Source organism: Stegastes partitus, unplaced genomic scaffold (assembly GCF_000690725.1).
Source record: "Stegastes partitus isolate 25-593 unplaced genomic scaffold, Stegastes_partitus-1.0.2 Scaffold33, whole genome shotgun sequence".
Classification (NCBI taxonomy): domain Eukaryota; kingdom Metazoa; phylum Chordata; class Actinopteri; family Pomacentridae; genus Stegastes; species Stegastes partitus.
In genome coordinates, this window is record NW_007577764.1 from 710,486 (window position 1) to 736,220 (window position 25,735).

General features: G+C 42.2%; 2 protein-coding genes across 2 annotated transcripts; one reads left to right on the forward strand and one right to left on the reverse strand.

Annotated features, from left to right (window-relative positions):
• The first annotated feature begins 710 nt into the window (after nt 1–710).
• On the forward strand, nt 711–20,913 carry cilp2 (cartilage intermediate layer protein 2). The gene is made up of 10 exons (XM_008300340.1): nt 711–914; nt 7,280–7,357; nt 8,881–9,150; nt 9,323–9,505; nt 10,399–10,554; nt 11,132–11,449; nt 11,859–11,967; nt 12,645–12,802; nt 14,582–17,010; nt 17,103–20,913. The coding sequence occupies exons 1-9, from the start codon at nt 851–853 to the stop codon at nt 16,996–16,998; spliced, it is 3,753 nt and encodes a 1,250-aa protein (XP_008298562.1). The 5' UTR covers nt 711–850; the 3' UTR covers nt 16,999–17,010; nt 17,103–20,913.
• Nucleotides 20,914–21,052: 139 nt separating this feature from the next.
• Nucleotides 21,053–25,185, reverse strand: LOC103371119 (Rieske domain-containing protein). The gene is made up of 3 exons (XM_008300349.1): nt 24,832–25,185; nt 24,453–24,568; nt 21,053–23,032 (listed from the first exon to the last, which is right to left on the reverse strand). The coding sequence occupies exons 1-3, from the start codon at nt 25,019–25,021 to the stop codon at nt 22,934–22,936; spliced, it is 405 nt and encodes a 134-aa protein (XP_008298571.1). The 5' UTR covers nt 25,022–25,185; the 3' UTR covers nt 21,053–22,933.
• Between the last annotated feature and the right edge of the window lie 550 nt (nt 25,186–25,735).

The window sequence follows — 25,735 nt, forward strand, 5'->3', positions numbered from 1 at the left end:
GGAAACGCAGAGCGAGACAGAGAAAGACCGAAGGGGGGGGGGCCGGTGAAGGGACACAACAGTTTACAGGAGATCATTAGAAATGGCTTCGCATGTTTAACACTGAATAAACAGTTAATAGAATCTTGAGGTATAGTCGTGAATGAAAAACAACCCCTAATGTTTCAGAGTGGCTTCCCATGTTTTGAACTTTAGAAAAAAAAGTCACAGGAGACAAAATGTGAAAGTGTTTGAAAGAGCATTTTGGTGTTTTGAAATACTGTCACGGTAACCGAAAGAGAGATTTAAAAATGGAAACATGGAGGCACACACCTGCTCTGTGGTTGAATATAACTACACTGGAGCAAAAGAGGGTTACAAAGAGGCAGAAAAAATTAAAATAATGTTGTAAATAAGTCAGAAATTATGAGAGTCTGCTTGGAAGGATAGGAAAACACCCTGTTATTTTCAGTAACCACAGCTACAAGCACACACTTCCCCTCCTTCCCCCTGCATGCGTGTCTCTCCACCCCCACCCGTACCCTCACCTTTTTTTGGACGATGATATGGGGGACCCAGATGTTACATTTCACTGGCCAATGGTGAGGAGAGAGGGGCTGGATTGGTGTGCACTCCTGATGCCCCCTCTTTTAAAAAGCTCCTGTCTCCAACTCAGCAGCTCGACTCACATGAGAGGGAGCAGAGGCGAGACTCGGCAGCATCACTCACACCTGAGGAACCGAAGAGAGCTCAAGAACCGACCGCTTTTTTTCCTTCTTCTTTCTTTTCTTTAGTTTGTCTCAATGCTGTAGAAGATCAGAGGAAAAGAAACAAACCAAAAAAAAAAAAATCCTCTGTAACTGAGAGCACAATGTTGGAATTAAATAAGGTGGCGCTCCTGCTGTCTTTCCTGGCCTCGGTGGCTCTGGGCCAAGGTAAGTGAAGACTGATGACACAACTGTTACTATTATTGAGTAAAAAAAGGTTGCCAGGACAACACAATCACAGGAAACTGCTGTGAAGCTGTAGATTTTCCCAGCAACAAAAGTGAACAGCCAATTTTAAGATGAATCTTGTACAGAGCTGAGTGATTTTTCATCTCCCTTGTCGTTTCTTGTAATCACATAAGAACAGAGGGCCAGTTTATGGCTGCTCGCACATGTGCAGTACAACTGACAGTAGAGTTTTCTAAGTTGACGGCATTTCCCAAAGGAGCAGGACTTAGACAAATGTCTGGAGGTGAGCTCATATGATAAGAGTAGTCGCGCATGTTTGTGTGTGCTTGAACTACTCATGTTGTGGGGACATAAATCTGACCTGCTTTCCTTTTAAGGATAGAAACCTATGATAGTCCCTGAAATATGATTCGTTTAATTTTCAGGTGAAGGTAGACTAGGGTTAGATTTAGACAAGGAGCGGGTAATGTAGTCTTCAGGGAATAAGTGTAAATCAATGGAAACATGACTTTGCTCTGGATGTTATCTCTTTAATGTTAGAACGTTTCACCACCAGGATGATCAACAACACGTGGAGACAGAAGAAGGTCATAAAATCCACTCTCCCTGTAGTGCAGTTTAACCGCAGAAAAAGCTCTTTTGACGACAGTGGAAGTACTGTTAGCGCCTAAAGGTTCTGTTGGCACCTACTTTATTTTCATAATCCACAGGCTGCACAACAGTAGCCGCCACTATCAGCAAACAGAAGGCCTGCGCCGTGGAAAAAAAAAAAAACGTGTCTCGCCGCGCTGCTTTTATGATTTGACAAAGAGCCAGTTTGAGCACACTTTTATTTTTTTTTAACACTAGTTTTCTCATTTTGACTTTACTGTTGGTGAAGTGTCAGCTGTGCAACTTCTTCCCCCTCAAAAATTTCACCCTTATCATCCTTTGAAAGCTCGCCACTCTTCCTGAATGACACCAGAGGCAGCACTTTTTCCAAAGCTGTCACTTTCCGTCCGCCTTGCAGCTGCTTCACATTAGCTTTTTTTTGGTGAAAGTAACGGAGCTGGCAGTTCATAAAAGTAAATGGTCGCGAATACACCTTAATAGTCTCCATATCTTGTTGGGCCCGCGAGGCCTCGGGGTCGTAAATTTCTTGCAGAGGCTTTGTGCCATTTGCCTGATGAGTATATCACAAGGACAGTAAATGTATACTGACTGAACGGAACACTCCAATCTTAAAACGGATTGTAACATTTTTACGTCTGATGCCACGCTCCTTTAGCGTGCATCCACGTCTTGCGGTAGGGTGGTGCATTTTGTCCTTATTTCACCCTCCAACACAGTGGCAGTGGTCCCTAAAGATATAAACCCAGTCACCTTGGAAACAAGGTGCAACAATCACAAAGCGAGCGGCCCACTTTTCCACCTGCTGGGTTTGTGCTTGGCTAAATGAGAAAATGGAATAAAAAGGAGCACAGGTAAAATGACTTTACCGTCCTCTTTTTTCTTTTTTTTCCCCCCCTGTCAAATTGGCCAGCATGTCACTCTTTCCTTTTCCCTTTTCGCTGACCATCTCACCCGCCCCCCCTTTTGCTGCATTCAGTCCACCACCAGAGTAATGACTGTACGTCTCCATCTGTTCATTCGTCTTCATCTGCTCGCCTTTTGTTTCTAATCATGTCTCCCTTCAGGTATTTCTTCGCAAATACTTTCCCCACCTTTCTCCCTTCTGTCTCTGCCTCCCTCCATCAAACTCCCTCCTTCACCTTTCTCCACCTATTTCTCTCTTTGCCCCGTTCCATCAAAAAAGCTCTCCCCTCGCCTTGTTCTCTGTCAGTCTCTCCAACACACCTTTGAGCGCACCGATTTATGAGCTGCTTTCCTATTTGAAGGTGGCAGCTGTCGCCCCGAATGCCCACTGTAACCCAGAGGAGAGCACTGTGGTATTACCAGCTCTTAGCATAAATCTTCCACCCTTCTCTTCTCTTCCCTGCATAATTTTCAGGCTGAATAGTTGGTGTATGTGTGCAGCTGGACTCAGACTCGGGGCCTAGTTCTCCAGATGCTGACCACTGTCTGCTCCAAACACAGAGCTGTCTGGCCAGCTGACTTCAATGACTGAGACAGGGATTACTATGGATCAAGGGAAAAGGCACAAATTCCCATTAATGACAACCTCCTAGCCATATCACGTCTTTCTTTTCATTTCTGCTCTCTGTGTACGTGGATGTGCCAAGAAATTATTTATTGCAGGACTAATCAGCTGCTTTCAATCGAGCTATTTCCAGCCCTTTGGCTCTGTACCTGTGCACAGGTGCAGAGGTTCAAGCCAGGACTTCCAGATATTTTTAATGCGGAAATTCAAAGCTGCCCAACTGTTTTTAATAGCATCGGTTGTGGGTGGTGGGGGGGGGACAATGTTGTGTTCCTAAAATGCCTTATTTTAAGAACACAAATCCTCCGTTATACTTTTGCAAATCCTTAAATCACAAGGTTGATTTGCATCATTAGTTTAATGTCAGGGACGAGATCGCTGATTTTAAGGAGCTACAGATGTTTTAGAGCTCAGACCGATTCTTGAGAAAAAGGAATGTCAGCGTAAAGAGAGCGAGAGATAGACACTAAGAGAAAGAGCAGACTCCTCCGAAACCACACACACCTCAACTAAGAAGCCGGCCAAACACATAAACAGCTTCCATATGACATGGCAAATGGATCATCACATACACAGGCCCACACACACACACTCACTCACACATGCATGCATCTCACAGTTCATACATGAAATACCTGTGTTTGAGCTACATTCAAGCATAGATGCTTCAGCTCACACCCCTGGTCTTGCTCTTAAGTAGACACTACATTAGCAAATCCCGTACAACCTCACTCCCTCAGCGAGCTTTGCTTCGTCTAATAGGTTATGTAATATGGGGAGGGGGGCTGGTGTTTTCACGTCTTCTCCTTCTTGTAAGGATCTGGGATGTTATAAACAGGATCCAGACCTTCTATTTAAGTCTCCTCTGTCTGCCAACATACATCTGGCACAGCCATACCTCCCTAATATGACTGAAACCATTCTGGGTACAACTTCATAAAGTTCTGCATTTTCCCCCCGTTCCTCTGTTCGGCAGCTTTTTTTATTAGGTTTTGGAAAAGGCAGAAAACTCTCACTTAGAAAGTGAAGGAGAGAGAGAGAGAAAGGCCGTCCTTTGAAAAGGCACCAGTGCTTATTATTAGAAGATTTGCCTTTGTGCAGCCGGGCCGTAAGCACAGTGGCTGCATTTCAGAATGAACCGCTGTGATGTAAATCTTTAAATCCAAAGCTAGTTCTCTAAAATAAGATATGCAGTTGTCACAGCAGACTCATGGTGGGTGTAGATGACAATGAAAGCAGTGCTGAATGAAAGGTAATGCAATAGCTCCGTTTCAGAAAAAATATCTGACATTCAGGAGCTTGCTGTGTGGCTATATGTGGAACTCTAGCCTAATATATTGGTGGACTCTATTGTATCTTGTTACCTTGTTCATGGTATACGAGGGTCACGGTGAGGTGGGCTAAGAAAATATGGGCCGCTGGAGGACTTTGTCACTTGAGCGTGAACATATGTCATTTTGAAATGATTAATGCTGTTGTTCTTGGGAGGACAGCCTCCCATTTGAACCAAAACCATGATAATCCCCCCAAAACCCATCCAAGTAACCTAAAGAGACAGAATTTTAAGGAGTGGTTTCCATGGATTGGAACGGCTCAGACAAATGTGCACAGACCATCAACGTGCATTACTTTATGGGTTGCTGTAAAAAAAGTTGAAATTATAAAGAAATTTCTCTTTACGAAGCACAAAACCAAACAAACAAAGAGCACATGGGCAAGAATGAACAAGATATACTGTACCAGTGAGTCACTTTAGGGTGGATTTTTTTGAACAGTAAAGAGGAAATCATAAGCTCTGACCTTGCTCCTTTTGGCTCGAAAAACGTGTGTTACTCGCCCCTTGATGAGGTAAATTCGCTCACATACCAGCCGCATGAAGCGGTGCCCCAATAAAATCCCCCCAGCTTTTAAAATTCATAAAGTGTTAACATGCCACTCAAAAAGTACAATAAGCTCTGTGAGTTCGGGTGGGAGTCGAGCCAGTTCATACCTGCCATAACTGAGGTCACTACCCCAACAATTTGCCTTCTGCTGCAACTAATCTGGGTTTCCTCTTTTAACTTTCTAAAACCATTAGTCACCCCATAAAACTCAAAGAATCGCTCGCTCTTTCGTTTTCATGATCGGACATCTTGAAATGATAATCGGGAGCCAAACGTTCTGCTGTGAATTCCCTTTGTTTTGGTGTGAGAGGGAGAAAAACTGTTATGTAACAAGAGCAGAAATGCTGCTTTCGGGTTTCTTGGAAATAAATGGATGCACTATAGACTGGGAGGGGTAATTAACAGACCAAAATCAATGTAAATTAAGTGAAACAAAAGGCTTGTTTGTGCACTCGAACCTATAGGTTGCCAGAGGGAATAACAGAGCATGCACTTTGTAGAATGTGTAATTAAGTGCAGTAACGACACAGATCCAGTAGCAGAAAAACTCCGTTTTAACCGCTTTAAAGATGTAATCAGGACAGACACATAACTCGGGAGACAAAAGGAGAATGGTGGAAAAACTATTTGACTTGATTTACTAAACTAAGTCTGCAGGCCGAGCCACATCTGCTCAGCAGATCATTGCGAAAGCATTTGCTTCTGTATATCAAGCCATTCCAATGTATCAGAGAGACAAAAACCGATATGGAAGCCTATCAATGGTTTTTAAAACCTGACGCATAAAAAGTCAACAACCATGAAGGTCAGCTTTCTATGTTACCATAAAACTTATGTAATACATTTTTGGACAGTTGATCTTTGTTCTGTTGGGCTACTATCCTTCTTTTGCTAAATCTTACCAAAAAAAAAGAAGAGAGGGTTTGGGGTTGAAAAGAAATGTGCTGGCATGACAATAAAGACTTGAAGTGAGCTGTAAAAACCAGCGGGGACTGGGATCGATACTGGTCTCTGTGCTGGGAGTCTCTGCTCGTAAACTCAGCAGTGTCTCTAAAAACTCTAAGTACTTGTGCATATTGCACACACACACACACACACACACACACACACACACACACACACACACCAAAGCTACATAAGCTACTTTTTGTTTCTGTCACGGTCCATGACATTAATTTTTTCCGCTTGGCGCAAGTGAAACTCCGAGAAATGTCAAGCAAACAACTGACATTTTTGAAAACATAAAAAATTAGTACTGTAGGAAAATGAATCATTACACATGAAAGCACGGGGGAAAATGTCACGGCGCGCATTTCATAAATCAAAGAGTTTCAACGAGCGCCAGATTCAATATCTTTCTCTTTCTAATAAGGCAACGTTCGCTTTCATCTTACACTCGCCATTGTGTGTGTGAACACGTGCGTGAAAAATGATGTAAGGATTACTCGATGACAAAGGCATGCAACGTGTATACATTACTGTACAATCATATATCATTAAAATAAAAAAAACCTCAGCATGAAATTGCTATTTGTTAGTGAGAGGGGTGAAGGAGAAAGTCAAAGTGAACTTTTCTGGCTTGTCCACTGATTTGTCTCAGCTGGAGCTTGATTAGCATCCTCACCAGCGGCTGCTTGTTGATGATGGATGGAGGGGAGAGGGGAGGACAAGAGGAGGACGGCGAGAGCTAAAGAATGAAAATCCTTGTGACAAGAAGCGCAGGAAGCATGATAGATGGGAAGGATGTTTAAAGGAAAAGAGAAGATCTAGATGGAGGAGAGGGGAAATGCGGGGAGAAAGAGGAGTGCTAGATAGAGACAGATGAAAGCTTGCATTACGAGAAGGGAGGACAAGGAACACAATATTCAATTTCTTGCCATTTTCTTCCTTTTTTTTAAACAGCTACAAAACCCTGCTTGTTGTTTAAGCACTTCAAAAGAAAATAGTATACGACTAAGTGAAAAAAAATTAGAGAACAGTAAGTAAAGTGCATGTAATTAACGGAGCCTTCTAGCCTTGAAGAGAGCAAAACGTGCTTAGATTGCATTATCGTGGGTGAGTGTGGGTGTATTTGCATATAAATATTGGAATAAGTTGGAGAACTGTCAGAAAAGGCACACAGACACGCACACATGTATTATGTGCAGAAATTAAGCAAAAATTTTGATTAATCCTACATATTTTGAAATAATACCACCCACACATGCACACAACACAGAAACCATCCCCTATCACTTAAACCCTAGAACGAGGAGACAAATGCATAAATTCGAGAATGTAAACTGAAGGACAAAGATGTTTTTCTTATGTTTTTTGTGCAGGATATCAGTGGACCAGGAGCCAGTCAGACCAGAGCAGAAGAGTGGCCCTCAACACGTTTACCGACCCTCAGACAACAGGTACCGAATCCAGCAGTGAGATCCAGATCCGACTCAGAGCCAGGGGGTTTTTCAGACTTGTGAGAGTTTTAGCATCAGGTGAAAAGGGGGCAGGTGCATGCCGAGTCCCTGCCAGTTGTTGTAAAAAGCAACAGTAAAGTTAGTTATTGTGGTTTGATTCGCTGATTTAGCAGGCTTGTCAACATGATTGAACAGCGGGAGACTCGCGCTTTATGGACAGTCAAGGTAAAACATTTAATGCCCGACAGCAGCAATTTGCATCAAAAAGTTGTGCTCCTTCTCAGAGTCGTAACTCACACAACTCTAAACACAGAGACAAAACAGCCCACTCACATGTTCACATTCAGTGTATCGTATCCTCCCAGAGATTGAGGATATTATCTAGAATTTCCATCCAAAATAAAAATCCATAAATCTAGAACATAACATTATCCTTATGACTTGCCAGAGAATCATTGTGTTTTTGAAGTTTTCTTAAGTATCACAGTGATCATTGTCCAGAAATCCATGGCTAGACCCCAAACAGGATACCCCAAGAGCTGATTTTGTACCTTTATCATGCCAGCTTGCCAAAATCTGGACAAATGTGAGCTTCAAAGCAGCCTCCTGCAAACTAAATCACTCCATGGCAACATAATATTTTTATTCATCCCCTAAGGCTCCCATGTTTGGGAAACTGTAGCTGCTTAAACTGAAGTGAAGCTGAGTTTAAGGTAATGTAAAGGATTGTATATTGTGAAGATGTGTCCACCTCTATAGTGTATGTCAGAATGATTACAGCAGCTCCAGAAAGCTACTATACATATCGATTGCCACACTAAGAAGACCTTCCAGTACAAGAAACAGAAAGCCAAGACGTCTTTTCACCATTCAATCTAACTTTAAGCCAAATACCAGTGACACAGAAACATGAAATTTAATAGGTAACTTCATCTAAGCCAGCATCCTGTGTGTAGAATTAGGAATCTTGTCATCTTGGGTTTAAAAACCACAAGGTTTTGATTAAACAACCACTTTTCTAACCGAACAAAAAGTACCTGTATTAGTCTGCAACACATGTTCGCTCCATCACCTCTGTGCTACCTGATTTCAGCTAAAGACTTTTAGAGTGAAGCAATGCATTACCTCGTGAATGAAAAATACGCCGTCAGTGTGCTGCAAATGGATTCCTTTTATTTTTAATTCCTCGTATTTCTCCCGAGGCAACTGCTCAGGATTCGGAACATGTTGCAGACTTAAAAACTAGACAATATGCCTCATCAGTCAGGCCAGGGGCTCGGAAAGAGCCTGGACAATGCAAAGCTCCCTGGGGTGTATGAAGTCAGTTTCAAATGGTAGTTGCAGACCTCTGAAGCTTTGTAACTCATCCCTGCTGTTTTCCTCCTTTCTTGCCTTTTTTTGATTCTTGACCACATTTCCCCTCCATGTAAGACCAGCTACACCTGCAGTAAAGTCAACATTTCTGGATCCTCAGCTGAACTGTTTTCTTCGTCTTTTGGTTTCCGTCCACGTCTCGACTCCAGGTGTGACTGAGTGGACGTCTTGGTTCAATATCGACCATCCCGGGGGGAATGGAGACTACGAGCGCCTGGAAGCCATTCGTTTCTATTACAGGGAGCGAGTCTGTGCGCGGCCTACAGCCATGGAGGCTCGCACCACAGACTGGGTGGCAGCGGCAGAAACCGGGGAGGTGGTTCACTCCAGCCTGGAAAAGGGCTTCTGGTGCATCAACAAGGAACAGCCACAAGGTCGCATCTGCTCCAACTACCACGTCCGCTTTCAGTGTCCCCCAGGTATCGCTGATGACAGCAGCTCAAACTGTCACTTCACGAATATGAATATTCATGCAAACCTTTTCCCAAATGCGCCCTCTCCACAGCGAGGTGTCAAGAATGCCTCTTAGCTGTTTACTGTTTGCTGTTTGTTCCAAGATTGAGATGTGACGCTCTTGTCTTTCGTGTTCAGTGCAGAGCTACTGGACTGACTGGAGTGAATGGGGTCCCTGTTCAACCACGGTTTGCGACGACGTCGGCATCCAGGTCCGCCAGAGGAAATGTGTGAGCACTCAGCCCATGCCCCTTCTGCTGGTGCCAGCATGTCAGGGGCACCATTCAGAGAGAAGGGAGTGCTCCAACCCTCCATGTACAGGTGAGCATCCCAGAATCCATCAGCTGCTAATTCATCCCAGTTCTGTAACTTAGTTAGTGACTACGGACCTTAAAGCTAAACTGAATGAAACTATTTTAATCAGCAAAGTGATTCATAATTTCCTTCTTTTTATTGCTGAATTCCTTACAGCTGGAGGTCATTGTTCAGTACTTGACCCTTCATAAGAGCAGTTAAAAGGGAGATTAATGAAATACTATATTCACTTACACAGCTAAATTCATTAAATTTACCCTTGTGAATGAAATGCAATGACATTTACGAGTGACATTAAATGAAGTGAAATTAAATAAGTTGACATTTAAGCTTGAACCAAATTTTCCAGTATACCATTAGGACGGCTGAAACTGCTCTATGCAATGCTTTAGTTGTGGTAAAGATTTTGACATAGCATAGTTTTGTTTTTGTCTTTAGTTTTAATACCCACAGTGTGGTGGTTACAATCCCAATACAATATAACTGCACCTAAATACAACAGAACGTACACTAAATTACGCTGCAATCCTGTCAGTTTACACAATCAGACAACAGCTTTTAATTTTTATTTTTTTTAAAGTGCAGTGAGAACGGTGCAAATGTAAAATATAAAAATATAGTAAAAAATTGTATGTACGGGCATGGCCAGTAAAAACAGTGGTATAGCTTAATGTTGTCAGGAGAGCTTATTTGGTTTATTAAGAACACTATAATAACAGTGTAACTGATGCTGCACTTATTGCAAATTGCTCAACATTTACAAACATTTAAAGGCTTAAAGTAGTGCAAAAAGTACACACAAGGTGCAGTTGTATGTAAGCATATGCACACATGAAATTGACAGTAAATACAGATATGTTGTTTAAACTCACATTTGCTGTGCGTCTTTGTGTGATTAGCCAAGTGGAGTCCGTGGGGCCGCTGGGGTTCGTGTTCGGTGACCTGTGGTGGTGGACGCAGAATTAGGAGGAGAACCTGTGTGAGAACCTCAGTGACAGTCCATTGTAGGGGACGAGCTGTTGAAATACAGAAGTGTGGAAAGAGCCCATGCCCAGGTATGCAAAGTCACACTGTTGGAGGGTAATTCAAAAAGTTCTCAGGCCTCACCTGAAAACGAGGGGGCGCAACTCCCATTTGGGGAATAATTGCATACAGTAAAGTATTATATCATTGTCTACAAAAAAACTCAACTGTTTGGAGCAATCGAAAGCGAAAGGAGAGAAAAGCTTTGAGGACAATACAACCATCCACACAGCACAGATGGCAGAAGCAGCCAAATGTGGCTCTGAGCTGTTGCTCCATGCACCTTATTCACCTCCACCATCTGACTTCTGTTTCCCAAACTGAAATCACACTTGTGATTTCCGAGTGATGATAAGGTCATGCATACTGTTGAGGAGTATCTGGAGGCTCGTGATTTACTTTCATAAAGGAATAGCGAAGTTTGAACATCGTGTATTTAAAGTTAAAGGAGACTATGTAAAAAAAAAAATTATGCAAGAACAATCTTTCACCAGTTAATTGTTTTTTGGTGAAGCTGAGAACTTTTTGATGTATCCTACATATACCAATACTACAAGCATTTCCTTATTTAGTTGTCTTCATCAGCCACATCTACGTTCTTTACATCAGTGAAATGCCAGCGTGTCTGCTCTGAAGGCCGTCCCAGTGAGGACTGCAGCCGCTGTGTCTGCGAAGGCCACGTGCTGCATGGAGACGTCCACACTGTGACCGGTGTCCCCGTGGTGGGAGCATCGGTGGCTCTGGCCAGCCATCCGAAGGTCATTCGTGCCCGTACTGATGCCAGCGGTCACTTCAGGCTGGCAGGAATCTGCTCCTCCAGCTCGACTCTGATCTCCATCAGGAAGGAGAAGTTTGTGCCGATCACTGTCTCCACCTCCAGTAACACCACAGGGTTGTCGTGGTTACAGGCCGTCCTCAGATCAGCTGGTGAGTGCAGATAAATGAACGTTATTAAGCATTGTTTCTAAAAGTAGGTATTATTATAGGAAAATGTATCCGGAGTCTCATTACGATTCCTCAGACTCAGTAATTCCTTCGATCATGTTCTCAGCCTGTTGAAAACAGGGAATTGACAACACGACAACATAAACAGTCTGGACTATTGTAAGACTTTCTCGAGCACTTACTTGGTTGCATAGAAACCAAATAAAAATAGACCTGTGCTGCTTTTGAAAGCGTAATTCCCTCAGCAATCGTTTTTCATAAGCACAGGGACCAATGTGAGAATAAAATGTAACGTCTGAGTGAGTTTTATGAGCTCTCTTTACCCTGCGGTACCATTCACAACAATCAGAGTAAAGTCTTGAAGATATACTCCTTTTTTTGCTGTCCACAGAGAAGCCATACATTGTGAAGCACCCAGAGGACAAAGTGCGCTATGAGGGAGGACGGGTGCTGTTGTGCTGCAAGGCAACGGGTTCACCAGCACCTGACAAATACTACTGGTGAGGCAGACACCAGTACTGGCACTTCATTAATTCCAGTCTAACACCCACAAAATCTGGAGTACTACTTTTCCATAGTATGAAATGGACATTTTGGATTTTCCAAGAATCATTTTTTTTCACTTATCAAATGAAAAGTACATATGGAAGAAGAAATGTTATCGTAAAAATGCATCAATCTGTTACACATATTTCTGCTTTGGTCTCCACTGGGCCTTGAGGCAAATACCTTTAGCTAACCCCGCATTGCTGTGTGATGCAGAGCAGACAATGTGCAGCAGGTTTATCAAAGCTTTTGCACAGAAATAAGCTGCAATGTACAACTGGAACTGACCAAAAAAGTAGAGTTACAGGTCAATAAAACCAAAGCAATGAGCTGAAAGACTCTAAAATGCTCTGAGGAGCATCAGGAAAGTCAGAGTCAGGGGATAATCCTCTGAACCTTCATCATTACATTAACATTGCATGCAATCATTTGGTGCATTGTAAATATAATTAATTAATGCAACTTTAAGCTTGAACTTGTTTTTTCAGCTAGATTTGTCACCACAAAAGTGGTGCTACTACAATTTTACACACATTATGTATTTTACATAGTGTTGTTTTACCACTACAAACTAGTCAAATAACTTTTTTTTGTGTCCATTGTTTCTTCATTTCTATAACTGTTTCTCAAGGTACCACAATGGGACTCTGCTGGACAGGAAAGTGTACAAGTATGAAGAGGATCTTGTGCTGCGGGATCTGAAACCAGAGCAGTCGGGACAGTATTACTGCAAAACCAGCAGCCCTGTAGGCAGCATCAAGTCATCTGCAGCCGTCCTTACCGTTATTGGTATGTATAGTGTAAGATTTCATAGCAAAAAGGGTGAAAATATGATGTATACCAGTTTTCTTTTAGATCTAAGTTTATTATTGAGTCAAAAAGTAAAGTTCTAGTAACCTGTAATTCATCTTCGTCAACCTTGAGAGAAAATAATTTACTAAAATGACAGCAAGCAGCACACGGGGATTATAGCTCAGGATGGCTGCTATCCCAGTAGATCTGACAGTGACGTATTTAGTCAAAGCCTTCCACAGGTTCAAGTATAACCACTGACAAAAAGCAAACAACCGCAATTCATTTTCTCGTATAAAGAGCAGCTGTCTCGGAGATTGAATACACAATTTAAGAGGAATGTCAGTGCTCCAACCAAGTGATCCATGAGCGTGCATTAAAAGGACTCAAACAAAACCACAGCGTCCTACAGCTGACAGAGAGAGAAAAGTCAGCTAACAGACTATCTGTCAGAGGAAAATAAAAATATCGGAACGCTTACGATCTGGAATACGCTTTTATTGTGTTTACATTGGTTGAAGCTACGGCTAGGGATTCTTCATCGTGTGCGAAGGCTCTGGACACTGTAAAACCTCACACCCAAGTTCTCCAGAACACCCGGCGTTGAGACGAAACTCAAGCTTGTCAATAAATTCTGTTTCTCTTCTCTCTTAGAAGTCAGACAAGCATGCGTTTCCACATCCGTGTGGGAGGGCTACTTATTCCTTATATTCTCCAGGTGCTTGTTAGTTAGCACACAGATTAACAAACTGGGTTTTCATGGAACAGTGCTAAAGCAATCTATCCCAGGCCACAGACGAACCCCTGAACTCCAAATGTCATTATGACAGGAGACACTGCATGTGAGCAGAGCAACACCTGCACCTCAGAGCAGGACGACAAACTCCTTATTTCCTCGGCCAAACACTTTGTTTTCCATTTTCCAAAGTGCAGAAGGTTAATTTGACTGATTGAAAGTGTTCATATAGTTTATAAAGGCAGCAAGAAGTTATGTGATTTATTTTCAAAGGTAACTGATGTTAAAGCCATCTGTAATGTAATAATTATATTTTATATAAATCACACTTCTCCATGTGAATGCAACTGTCAACTTACTTGGGATATGGGAGCTTAATAAGGATACTCTACTACAAGTACATGAAATCTTACACATTAATTGCACTGCCAATGTCTGCCTGAATAATCAGTCTCTTTTTTCCAGTTCCCAGTTGGATGTTCGGTAAATAAATGTTCTCTTCAACCTCATGCCAAATTACCATGTCACACAGCATTCCAACTTGGCCAGTCACATTCACTTTTATGCCATGCAGACAGTGTGTGTGTGTGTGTGTGTGCGTGCGTGTGCATATACTTGTGTGTGTATATATATATATGTATACATACATCATATGTGTGTGTGCATCCATGTTTGAAAAAGAAAGGCATAAATAGTACTTTTTAAAGACTGTATATTCAGATGATAATTTACTCAATATTCTTTCCAGTTACTTGAATTTTAAAAATTTATAGTGTATTAGATTTGGTAGACTTTCAAGACGAGGTATCTCAGAGAAAACAAAGTTTAAGTACGTACGTTTTCAACATGGAAGTCTTTATAAAACTAAAGCAGTGTCAAAATGGTACTTCGTAGCAGTAAATTGTGCAATGTTTTTTCTGCACTGAGGAAAAAAAGTAACCTTTCATGTTTTATGTACATCAGATGACATTTATGATAATTTGTATTTTACATACGTTGTATCAACACTAGCTGAACATAATTTATTCTCTAATTCACAGCCAAAGGAACACCAGCATGTAATTCTACCCCTGAGACGCACCTCATCAGAGTACCGATGGACTGTGTTCAACCCGGGACTGACTCCAAGTACTACAACGCTGGCCGCTGCCCTCACAACAAATGTGCTGGTTCCCTTGACTTTGACATGCGCTGCAGAGATGGAACTGGATTCTGCTGTGGGGTGCAAAATATGGAAAGTCGAGTCATTGACTGCGGTAGCTATAGCCTCCCCATTCGGGCTGTGACACAGTGCAGTTGTCAGAAGTGTGTGGAGCCGACGCTGCTGGTTCGAGGTAGAGTGGTCACAGCTGACAATGGTGAGCCACTGCGGTTTGGGCACATCTACATTGGTAAAGAGAGAGTGGGCACCACCGGATACCAAGGAGGCTTCACGTTACAAATTACTCCTGACACACAGAGGTTAGTGGTAAATTTTGTTGACCCTACTGAGAAGTTTCTTGACACTCCGAAGGTGTTCATCTTTGACAGGAAAGGTGGATCCATCTATCATGACGTGAAAGTAATGAGAAAGCAGAAACCAATTGATATCGATGCGGGAGAGACCAATTCTATAAACCTTGGAGAAATAAAAGGGGAAGACCCCATAGGGCAGTTGGTGATCCCTCCCAATTCCTTCCACAAAGATAATGGAGAAATCTATGAGGGGACAGTGAAAGCCAGCGTCACATTTATTGACCCAAGAAACATCACAACGGCAGCTGCAACGCCTGGTGATCTCAACTTTGTGGATGATGAGGGTGACATGCTCCCTCTGAGGACCTATGGGATGTTCTCTGTGGACTTCAGAGATGAGACCAACAAGGAAGTTCTTGGCGCTGGAGCAGTCCAGGTTCTCCTCGACACACAACATGTTAAAATGCAAGAGCACATTCCCATAATGAAACTGTGGTCTTTAAACCCGGACACAGGAGTCTGGGAAGAGGAGAGCAACTTCTCCTACAACACAACGACTTCTGGTGGTCATGGGCGGAGCAAGCGTGAGGAGCGCACGTTCCTCATTGGCAACATGGAGATCAGAGAACGAAGACTGTTCAATTTAGATGTGCCTGAAAGCAGACGCTGCTATGTCAAAGTCCGTGCCTACATGAGTGACAAGTTCTTACCTAGTGAGCAGCTGGAGGGTGTTGTGATCAGCTTGATAAACCTGGAACCAAAGCCTGGTTATTCCTCTAATCCCAGGGCATGGGGCCGCTTTGACAGTGTCATAACTGGGCCCAACGGAGCCTGTTTACCAGCTTTCTGTGATGCCCAGAGGCCCGACGCTTACACAGCTTATGTCACAGCAATGATGGGTGGGGAAGAGCTGGAGGCGGCTCCTTCATCCCCAAAGATGAATCCAAACATCATCGGAGTGTCTCAGCCCTATCTAGATAAAATAGACTACCAGCGTTCAGACCACGAGGATCCAGCTCTGAAGAAAACAGCCTTCAAAATCAACCTGGCAAAGCCTAACCAAAACAATCTTGATGAGACCAATGGGCCAATATACCCATACCAGAATTTAATAGCTTGCGAAAATGCCCCCGTTGATGCAAATCATTTTAGATTTTTCCGAGTAGAAAAGGACAAGTATGAATACAACGTTGTCCCCTTTGAGGAGAACGATTTGACGACCTGGACAGGAGACTACCTCTCCTGGTGGCCCAACCCCCAGGAGTTCAGAGCGTGCTTTATCAAGGTCAAGATTCATGGGCAGAAGGAAGTGATGGTCAGGTCAAGGAACCTTGGAGGAACACACCCAGAGACCAAGGACAAACTTTATGGCATCAGAGACATACGCAGCACCCGGGACATGCGAGAGGCAAACACTTCAGCAGCCTGTGTGGAGTTCAAATGCAGTGGCATGTTGTTTGATCAAGCTGAGGTAGACAGATCCCTCATATCCATCCTTCCACAGGGGAACTGTCGCAAGATCAACACCAACAGCCTCCTGCAAGAGTATCTCATTAAACATCCACCAGTCGCTCAGAACAACGAGTCCCATGCCTTCACCATGCTAGCACCTGTTGATCCTCTGGGACACAACTATGGCATCTACACAGTCACAGACCAGAACCCCAGAGTTGCCAAAGAGATTGCTATCGGGCGCTGCTTTGATGGCACCTCTGACGGTTTCTCCAGAGAGATGAAGTCGGACTCAGGAGTGGCACTGACCTTCAGTTGTCCAGAGAGGAAAATTAACAGGGAGAGCCTTTTCCAGCGTCTGCAGACCAACCCAGGGCAGACGTTGTCTCAGATGGCGAGGGACATGAGGGAGTTGGAGGGTCTGCAGGTGCAGAGATCATCCACCCAGGTGGTGGCTTATCCTTCCGAGCAGCAGGGCAGGACCCAGAGTCGCAGAGTTAGCTCCACAACCAGGAGGAGAATGTCCACACGTGCACAGCAACGCCAGTAGAGGTGCCAAAAAGTAGGTGTAGATACGATATAAAAATGCTGATCTGTACTTACACTGACAGTAAAACCTGAATGATTTACATTTTCTTTCCTTTTCATTTCTAGGTCTTCAGTTGAAGCTGATGTGATGGCATCTATTCCGCAAAGTAAAAGTTGTCTGTCTGTTGATGAGTGTGAATTCCCTCTAGACTATGAAAATCACAAAACCAAGACAGACAGCAATTCAGCAAAATCATCCAGCATGATTGAAGATATTCATTAGTGTGATGCTTACTTGAAGGGTTCGGTATATTAACGTCTTTCTTCCCTCCTAAAAAGACAAGCATCATTTGTCTTTAACTCAGTGACTGGCATTTATTTAATTGGCTTTGGTGTAATTTTATGAATGAACACACTAAATTGACAGCTGAGATTGTAACTTTTATAGAGCTCATTTGTAACATTCCACTTTGCCCATTGTGGGTGTTTTTTGCTGACAACTTTCAATGCTTGAGTAGAAACCAAACGTTCCAAAAACTGTAAATACTATGGTAAGCCCCAAACACTTCATAATTGGCCATTGCTTTCCACTGAACTCATATTTTTCCTCAAGATCAGAAAGAAACCAACACGAGGTCCTTGTTGTCCACAGCAGACACTGAGCCCTTTTTCTACAAAGTGGGAAACTCTCTACACCAAAGAGAGGCACTCTAAAAAGAGACAGTGGGCTGAGGCATGCCACCCAGGGAACAGAGGATGTTTTCAGTCAAGCTTTCTCAATGTTTTTTTATTGACATGTCTTGCTGCCAACTGTGATTCAGTCAAACGTCCTTCCACACCTACTTAAAATGTGCAAGACCGAAGTTGTCGCCAAGACAAACAGGGATCTCACGACCAGCAGGCAGTCTAAAAAAAAAGATAATTGATTGAGAGGTATGACATAATTTCCCCTTTTTTTTCCTCCTGCACATTCCAAAGTCGCACATCACCAAACAAAACGTTACTCAAAACAAACACAGTATTTCAGTTTCTCAGCAAGACACTCTTTCAGGGTCTAAACGAACTTTGTTTTAGTTGTTGGGTGGTGTGCTTGCAGGCTGCCTTTGTATCTCGACGTGCAATAACTAGAATTAAACTTGAGAATCAGTAAAATCCAGCATAACTATCATGAAAAGCACTGCTGGTTGAGTGAAACAAAAAACTCCTTCAGTATATGACGCAGGCAGTGTGGCTAAGGTGTTTTTTTACAAGATCTTGCACATATTTTATGTGATTTTTCAGCAAATAATTCTGCTATGTAATCGTTCTTTCACTCTAAGTTTATTAACATTTTCATACTTTGCTGCATGACTCAGCCAATTTTTACAATTTGTACATCACAATAATCTTTTTTAGCTTCGGAGTGCAATCTTATTACAGGGCTTAGAACTCTCAGCAGAGACTTTTTTTCCGTTAATGAAACAAACTGCATAATTCTTTCCTGTAAGAATTAAGAAGAAACACATTTCTGGATTTACTGGCCAGGTTTCTATAAATCCTATCCATGTGACAGAGTGAGGGACAATATACGACTATTTGAACTGAAGTCAGTAATAGGCCAAAAGTTCACTTTACGATAGAAGCCCCCAAACATATTTATCTGTAACACTGGCTCTTGTGGGCCCATGGGAAAAAACTCTTCAAGCTGAAATAATCCGAATCCAGATAAGGGGCACTGAGGTCCTTGGGGAAACCAGGAGAGCCTGACAAGTAAATATAAGCCTGCTGCTAATTAGAAAGCAATTTACATATTCTTTCCTGGGCTGTTTGATCCTGACTTTTGCAAAGAGTCAAAGTTTACAAGAAAACAAAGATTGAACTTAAGGAACTAGCAATATATTGGGCCGAAGAGTATTGTGGTCTCACATATTTACCATCAAAATGCTACTCAGATATCATGGTACAGTTAACTTTTGGAGATGTTTTCAGATCAGTCCACTTATGCTTTGTTGCGTTTTTGTTTCTAACGTGCAACAGATAGTCATGTGTAAATGAAAACCACACATTGTACCCCCCACACTTGTACATAGAATGCAGAACGCTCCAAAAACAAAGAAATATAGAGTGACAGTCTGCGGCACCTTCACCATTATCACTGACCTTTCTAATCACAGGCCTGTGCGCTGTCCAAGACTGTACACTTCAGATCTCCAGACAAAAAACAAACATCTCCCGGCAGCATTTGCAGCATCCACCCCGTAAGAAAGACGATGATCGACTCCAGGTGTAGGAAGAGATAAGTCCTATAAAAAATGCGCGAGCGTATGAGGTCAGCTGAGGAGGCCCAACAGATGTAAGGAACTGAAGGAAATGTTAGACCAAAGACATCAGGAGAAAGAAAAGCAAGATTATCTTGTGATGGATTTAATCATTTTGGAGTGTTTGGTAAAAGGAAAGGGAAAATATTAGCGGTCTTTGGCTTCACAGTCCATCACTTAGAGAATCTTGGGCTTTCAAAGTGGTTGCACATGGAAGAATGCAGGTTTTCTTCCTAGAATGCTTTGACAGGAGAATTGACTTATTCATGAGGAGAAGTTATCAGTGGAGTCTGAAGGACAAGGTAACAATAATAGCCTGAGTAAAGCATTATGTAAGGCTTTGCATGGGAAAGCAGGCTGCGCTCTCCAAACAGTTACTTTGTCTTTGGGGAACTTCAAAGGAGATTAAAGAACCTCAGAGATGTTTGGTTTAATGACTTAAAAAAAAAAAAAAGTTTCCAAAGTCTTTAAAATCAAAAGAAAAAGAGACAAGTTTCAGCCAGAACAGATAAAACACATTGCAAAGATTAAATTCTAATGGAAAAGAAAATGTTTATCTCATTGAATTTCTGTGGGAAGGGCAGTAGTAGTAGTAGTAGCATCTTTTTTAAAGGTAGCATCACAAATATGGCTTTAATGGGGCTTAATGTGTTTCTGTTTGACACTTTTAAATGAATAGTTCAACTTTTTGGAAAATATGCTACAAAAGAAAATGCTTTCTTGCTTTTTTGTTTGATGGAAAGATCAATAGAACTTTGATTCCTGACTGTTAAGGATGAGTCTTTTTCTTTTTTACACCTTAATGTTTGCACAAATTAAATGAACAAAACATACATATAAAGGTGCTTTTGTGCAAAGTTGGTTGGACACAGCTAATTGAGGTGTTTCTCTTACGGCTGTATATAATTGCCTTACAAATATAAGAGCGGCATTAGTATTCTCATATCCTAACTCTTGGCAAGAACGTGAAAAAGCATATTTCCCAATATGTGGAACTAATCTTTTATGGCTACAGTTTGCTTCTGGTACAGTTGTACTGAACTGAGTGAGTCTTGTGCTTGAAAGATGGTTATTTTCTTGGGTACTTTCCATCCTGTTAGACCTGTTGGCTACATTTGAGGTGTTTTGTGCCGACTGAAATTTGAAAAAGGAATCTGTGAAGCTGATTTCTTTTCAAAATACTTGACCTGATTTTGCCTCTCTGTCACAGTAACGCTTACCGGCACTATTTGACTTTAAAGCAGAAAAGCACAAAGTCTCGGAACTCCGCCAGAAACCTCCGACGATTTTAACTCAAGCATGAACCGATTAATCCATTTTCTCTTCTCTACACAGTCCAGCTGGTCTCAGGGAGATCGTAATTTATTCAGAAGGTCATCCTTGAACCTTTCCACCACTTTCTGTAGTATATGGAGAGACGTGTACATTTGCCACTGTGCCCCAGGAAGCAACCCTGAGTAGTAAAAGAATGACATAAATGAACTCCTGGTAATACTCTGTAGCGCTAACTATTGCATGGTGATGCTCATCGCTTCGTTTCTCTCAGAATTAAGTTTTTAATGTGTAAATTGTGTATTGTATTAAATCTGCTATTATTGTACGAACAAGAAACTGTAAATAAATGATTTTGTGTAAACTTTTTGGTTGATTTTTTTCTTCCTTTTCTGTTATTTATTATGTGCTAAAGGCACTAAAAGCTCAGAAAAGTTTGAACAAATTCACATTTATCAGAATAAATAAAAGGGTCTTAGTCTGTTCTGTGAGTAAGCACATGACAACGACATTAACAGAATAATTTATGAATTAAACAGTACAGATAAACAGAATTTTTGCATAAGTCACAAGTTTACCACGAACAAATCACCTTACAGCAGATAGGTTGCATACGCAGTCTGCCCTCAACCTAAAGGCCAGATGCACATGCGAAAGACAAAATACATCAAAATTAGCAAAGGATATAAAATAGACTTTAGGAAACATACAACAAAAACCTGACAAGAACGCTGTTTTCCATCAGCGTTTTTAGGAGACTCGAGGGATGTCATGTCAACATGTAAAAATGTAAAAACCACTCCTGCAGAGTTGCAGACAATGTTTACTTTGACTTTTCTCTCCTGACACAAAGCAGTCACATCTCCACTGAGCGTGCTCATTACCCTCCAGGTGATGAGTCATAACGCAACAAAGCAATACCTCTGGTGCACACAAAACACATTTTTAGCCAGTGGAATTATTATTGTAATAAAGTTGCACAACGGGCAGCACAGTAGGGAGGAAAACCGGAGGGTGTTGAGCCACACTGTCATTGACACCTTCATGACTGGCCTCTGTGCATCTGCCAGAAAACGGAGTTGACAGAAAATATAGTGAGTGACTGCTCTCGCCACTAAGGAATAAAGAAAACACTCTTGCATCGGACACACACACACACACACACACACACACACACACACACAGAGCTAGAAAAACACATTTTTCTTCAGTCAATGGTGCATTTCAGGTCGTGAACCTTCCTCCGGCGCCTTACAAACCGTGCCTCTTAAATCCCATTGCGTCAGCAGCAGACAAACCTGTCTGTGCAAAGTCCAGGAATGGAGAGAAATGCTGATGGGGACGTCTTAGAACTGGAACTGCCACTAATCGTAGCCGCAGTGTCCTTCATGTGTGTTCTAATTGGGTTAAAAAACAGTCGAGGGACAAATACTCAAAGGGAGTTTCTACTGTATGACTTCACTGGAATAAAGTGTTTAAACTTATCCAAAGCCACAACTCAACAAGTCCGTCTGTCACTGTGGGACTGCAGGTGATGTTTGTTGAGGATAGGAAAAGCATCATCGGTGGATCGGAACAAGAACGCGGGACAGTGCAGCTTAGTTGTGTCTTTGAAAGAAACTGTCATTGCAAACAAATGTGTGCTTTATAAAAAGGAAACCTGCGCTGCTTATTCCAATTCCCCGTTTGTCTGGCTCTCAGAATTACAAACATGCCACAATAAATGATTGGCATCTTGTGACAACATAAAGATGATGTTAAATTTTTACTCCATTTAGGGTGCATTTATAACTCCCTCGGTTAGTGCTGCATTTTGCACATATTGTAATAAATAATACTTCTGCCATGTCTGCAAAACACAAAGGCTTCATTACTGGCTGCACTTGATATCCCCCCCAAAAGAGCTATTCTAGACTGTGTTTTGCAAATCATAATTTCACATTTTGATTAGAGACATTTGTGAGCATTCGCCGAAGAGAAATGATTTGCTTGCATATATAACAAAACTGCTTTAGGAATTATATCGGAAAATAACTTCTATGCTGCCAAATTTTGTGTTTTTGTGTTGCCTATTAGCTACTGTCCAGTGTGTTATCAAAGTCTCCACGTTCAGTGCCAGTGATGACTCTGCATCTGGAATGCAGGCAAGAAAAAACTCAAGAAAAACAATTTCATGATGTCATGTCCTCTTCAGACAATCTCCTCGATACGGTCCTGAGTTCACAATGATCAAAGTAAAAAAAAACAGCTCGAGAACACGAAAGATAAGGCTTTAGGAATGTTTTCGGATGGCTTGGGTTTGTGGAACAGGTCTTAAAAATAGCCGTGTGCAGGTCTCACAAAGGGCTCGGAGGAGGAGGAGGACGAGGAAGCGGCAGCCGAGGTCGCTCAGCTTTTTTGGTCTGCAGGAAAAGGCTGCAAGGAGAGACGACTCGGGTGCTTCACGTACACTTTGCCGTCCTCCAGCTTGACTTCATACACTTGTTGCTGCAGAAATGAAAACACAGAAACACAAAAATGTAAGAGCTGGAGGAAACATGATCACCTGAACTAGTGTGGGCACAATCCCACCTTAATGTCTTGAAGTAGAAATAACTCATGGTGTGTTTGAAGTCATGTGAAAAGTGGAATTTTTATGACAACAGAATTAGAGCTGCATGATACTAGAAAACATTTGCATTATAATATGTTACTTTTGTGTGATTTATATTGTAAAAAAATAAAATAAAAATCACCAGATGATTGGAAAAGTTGTATTTAGAAGGAATGAACTATTTTAGAATGATTAATTAGTAATTCTGTACTAGAGAGCATTTGCACGGAAAACTATCGTAGGTCCTAATTTTTAAAAAGCAGAATAATTACTTTTAACTGTAAAGGAGGACTTTTGTGTGTGATACGGTGTAACGCTGACAAAGACATTTTCTCAAGCTAAAACCGAGTCATGATGAAGGGAGTTTTCTATGAGCAGAGGATGACGGTGGGGAGTTTCCAATAATTCCTACGACTCTTAATTTTCTATGATTGAATGATTAAAGCTTGTCACAAAAAACCAAAAACAAAACCAGCATGCATTTTGGTTCTTTCATAAACACAGGTGTTGTGTCTACAGTCAACTGTGTTTCACATCTTCGTTAGGCTGCTATGCAAGAACCTTCCTCTAGAAGCAGCACCTTAAGGCTCGACTAAAGTTTGCTGCTGATCACAGGGACAAAGAAAAGGCCTTCTGGAGGAAAGTTCTGTGGTCAGATGAGACAAAAAAAAAATGAGCTACTTGGCCACAATGACCAGAAATATGTTTGGAAGAGAGAACGTGAGGCCTTTAACCTCAAGTATACCAAACCTACCATCAGGCATGGTGGTGGCAGTATCATGTTCTGTGGCTATTTTGCTGCAAAGTAAATAGAATAATGAAGACGGAGGATTAGCTCCACATTCTTCATGAAAAAATAAAATCATCAGCCAGAAGGTTGGGGACTTGGACCCAAAACACACATCAAAAGTGGTAAAGAAATGGCAAAATCAGGCGAGAATGAAGGATTTAGAGGGGTCTTCTTCCTAAAGTCCTGACTTAAACCTCATCAAGAATCTGTGGACTGTGATGAAGAAACAGAAATCCTACAAACTTAGTTGAACAGCAGCAATTTTGTCAAGAGGAGGTCAAAGATACAACCATGATCTTAAATGCTGTATGTCTATTTTTGACCCTGCAGATTTTTGTTACATTTCACCTATAATAAATCTATGAAAGAACCAGAATGAAGTCTGGTATGATTTGATCATCCTCTATATGCAGAGACATACCTCTCTGTATCATATGTTTTAAATGTTTTTATACAGAGCATAAAAAGCCACTCTGCTATACTGATGATAAAATGAACCCAGCAGGACATAGTTCACCACTGACCTGTAGCGATGTCCCTGACTTCCCAGTCCTGAGGTCAAAGTCATAGTCGTGCCAGGGACAGAAGACTTGTAGGACTCCGTCAGCCTCCTCTATGTCCCCCTCACACAGAGGACCACCTGGATTCACAAACACAAAACAAGTTTCTTCCCAAAACTATCACAGGCTCCTTCTAGGAAAATGTGATGCTTTCATAACAACGTTGAAGACAGCAGGGGGCATGGTGCTATTCAGAGAATGACTCAGTGGCTCATATGTTGATGGAAGCTGCAGTTTTAACCGCCCACAGAGAGGATACATGTTTACTGTTACAATCAGCTGCATGCGCTGAGCCGAACGAGCATCAATCTGGCTTTGTTTTTTTTTGTTTGTTTTTTTTTACCGGAGTGTGAACATCGAGCATCCATGGCAAAGAAGTCCCCCTTCACGTAGAAGAGACACACATCAGAGTCGTAGCCGAGAGAGGAGTGCATCAAGCGGCAGCGCTTCTTGGAGAGCTCCGAGGCCGGGCCTATGAGCCTCCACGAACCGCCCTCCGTGTTTCCCTCTTCATCTCCGGAGCCAGAAGCCATAAAGAAACCGGCGAAACGAGCTGTTTTTCTAATTTGCGCTACTGCAGGGCTCCTTTTTTCCGCCGGTGCAAACGGTTTTGGCCGGTGGATCGGTGCAGATATTCCATATTAACCAGCAGGCCGAGCGGTGCGACGCGCAGCCGTGCGCACTGAGGAGCTGCTGCTGCCGCCGCTACCGCCGCTGCTGCTACTTCCATCCGGGCTGCTGCACCGAAGCGAAGCTGTGCACAAGCCCCGCAGCATCGTGCACATGAATGAATGCTTATCGCTGATACTGAATGAGCGGCTCAAACTGACTTAAAATGACGCTAGAATTGCAATTCAGCTGCAAATCAGCACATTCTGCTGCTCCAAAAATAACCCCAAACAAGCATCAGCCAGTCCAACCCTGCAACCACAGGCCCTTGAACTTCAGCAAATTAATGTGCATCATAAATGTGAATGTTTCATAATGAACGGATCCAGACAGACCCTTCCTGTGCTTTGATTAGGGTCAGTCTGTGAAATTAACTCACTGTTTTATGTTCAAATATGGCAACCAGCTGCAACAAGCCCATTCTGCAGAGTTCTTGGTGGCCTGTAGAGTTTATTGAGAACACTTAAATATACTACAGAGCGTTGGATTTGTTCCCAAGGAGTGTGGTAAATGTGGAACATAACTTTTTTATGTACTGTGCAAATAGTTCAAAATCATTTCTCAATTATCAGTTACAA

Excerpts from the sequence above, each read along its gene's own strand:
- cilp2 (XM_008300340.1), top strand. The coding sequence starts at position 851 with ATGTTGGAATTAAATAAGGTGGCGCTCCTGCTGTCTTTCCTGGCCTCG. Across the intron at positions 9,151-9,322 it reads CCGCTTTCAGTGTCCCCCAG|TGCAGAGCTACTGGACTGAC; the intron begins GTATCGCTGATG and ends TTTCGTGTTCAG. Across the intron at positions 11,968-12,644 it reads GCACCTGACAAATACTACTG|GTACCACAATGGGACTCTGC; the intron begins GTGAGGCAGACA and ends CTGTTTCTCAAG.
- LOC103371119 (XM_008300349.1), bottom strand. The coding sequence starts at position 25,021 with ATGGCTTCTGGCTCCGGAGATGAAGAGGGAAACACGGAGGGCGGTTCG. Across the intron at positions 24,569-24,831 it reads TGCTCGATGTTCACACTCCG|GTGGTCCTCTGTGTGAGGGG; the intron begins GTAAAAAAAAAC and ends TTGTGAATCCAG. Across the intron at positions 23,033-24,452 it reads AGTCAGGGACATCGCTACAG|CAACAAGTGTATGAAGTCAA; the intron begins GTCAGTGGTGAA and ends TCATTTCTGCAG.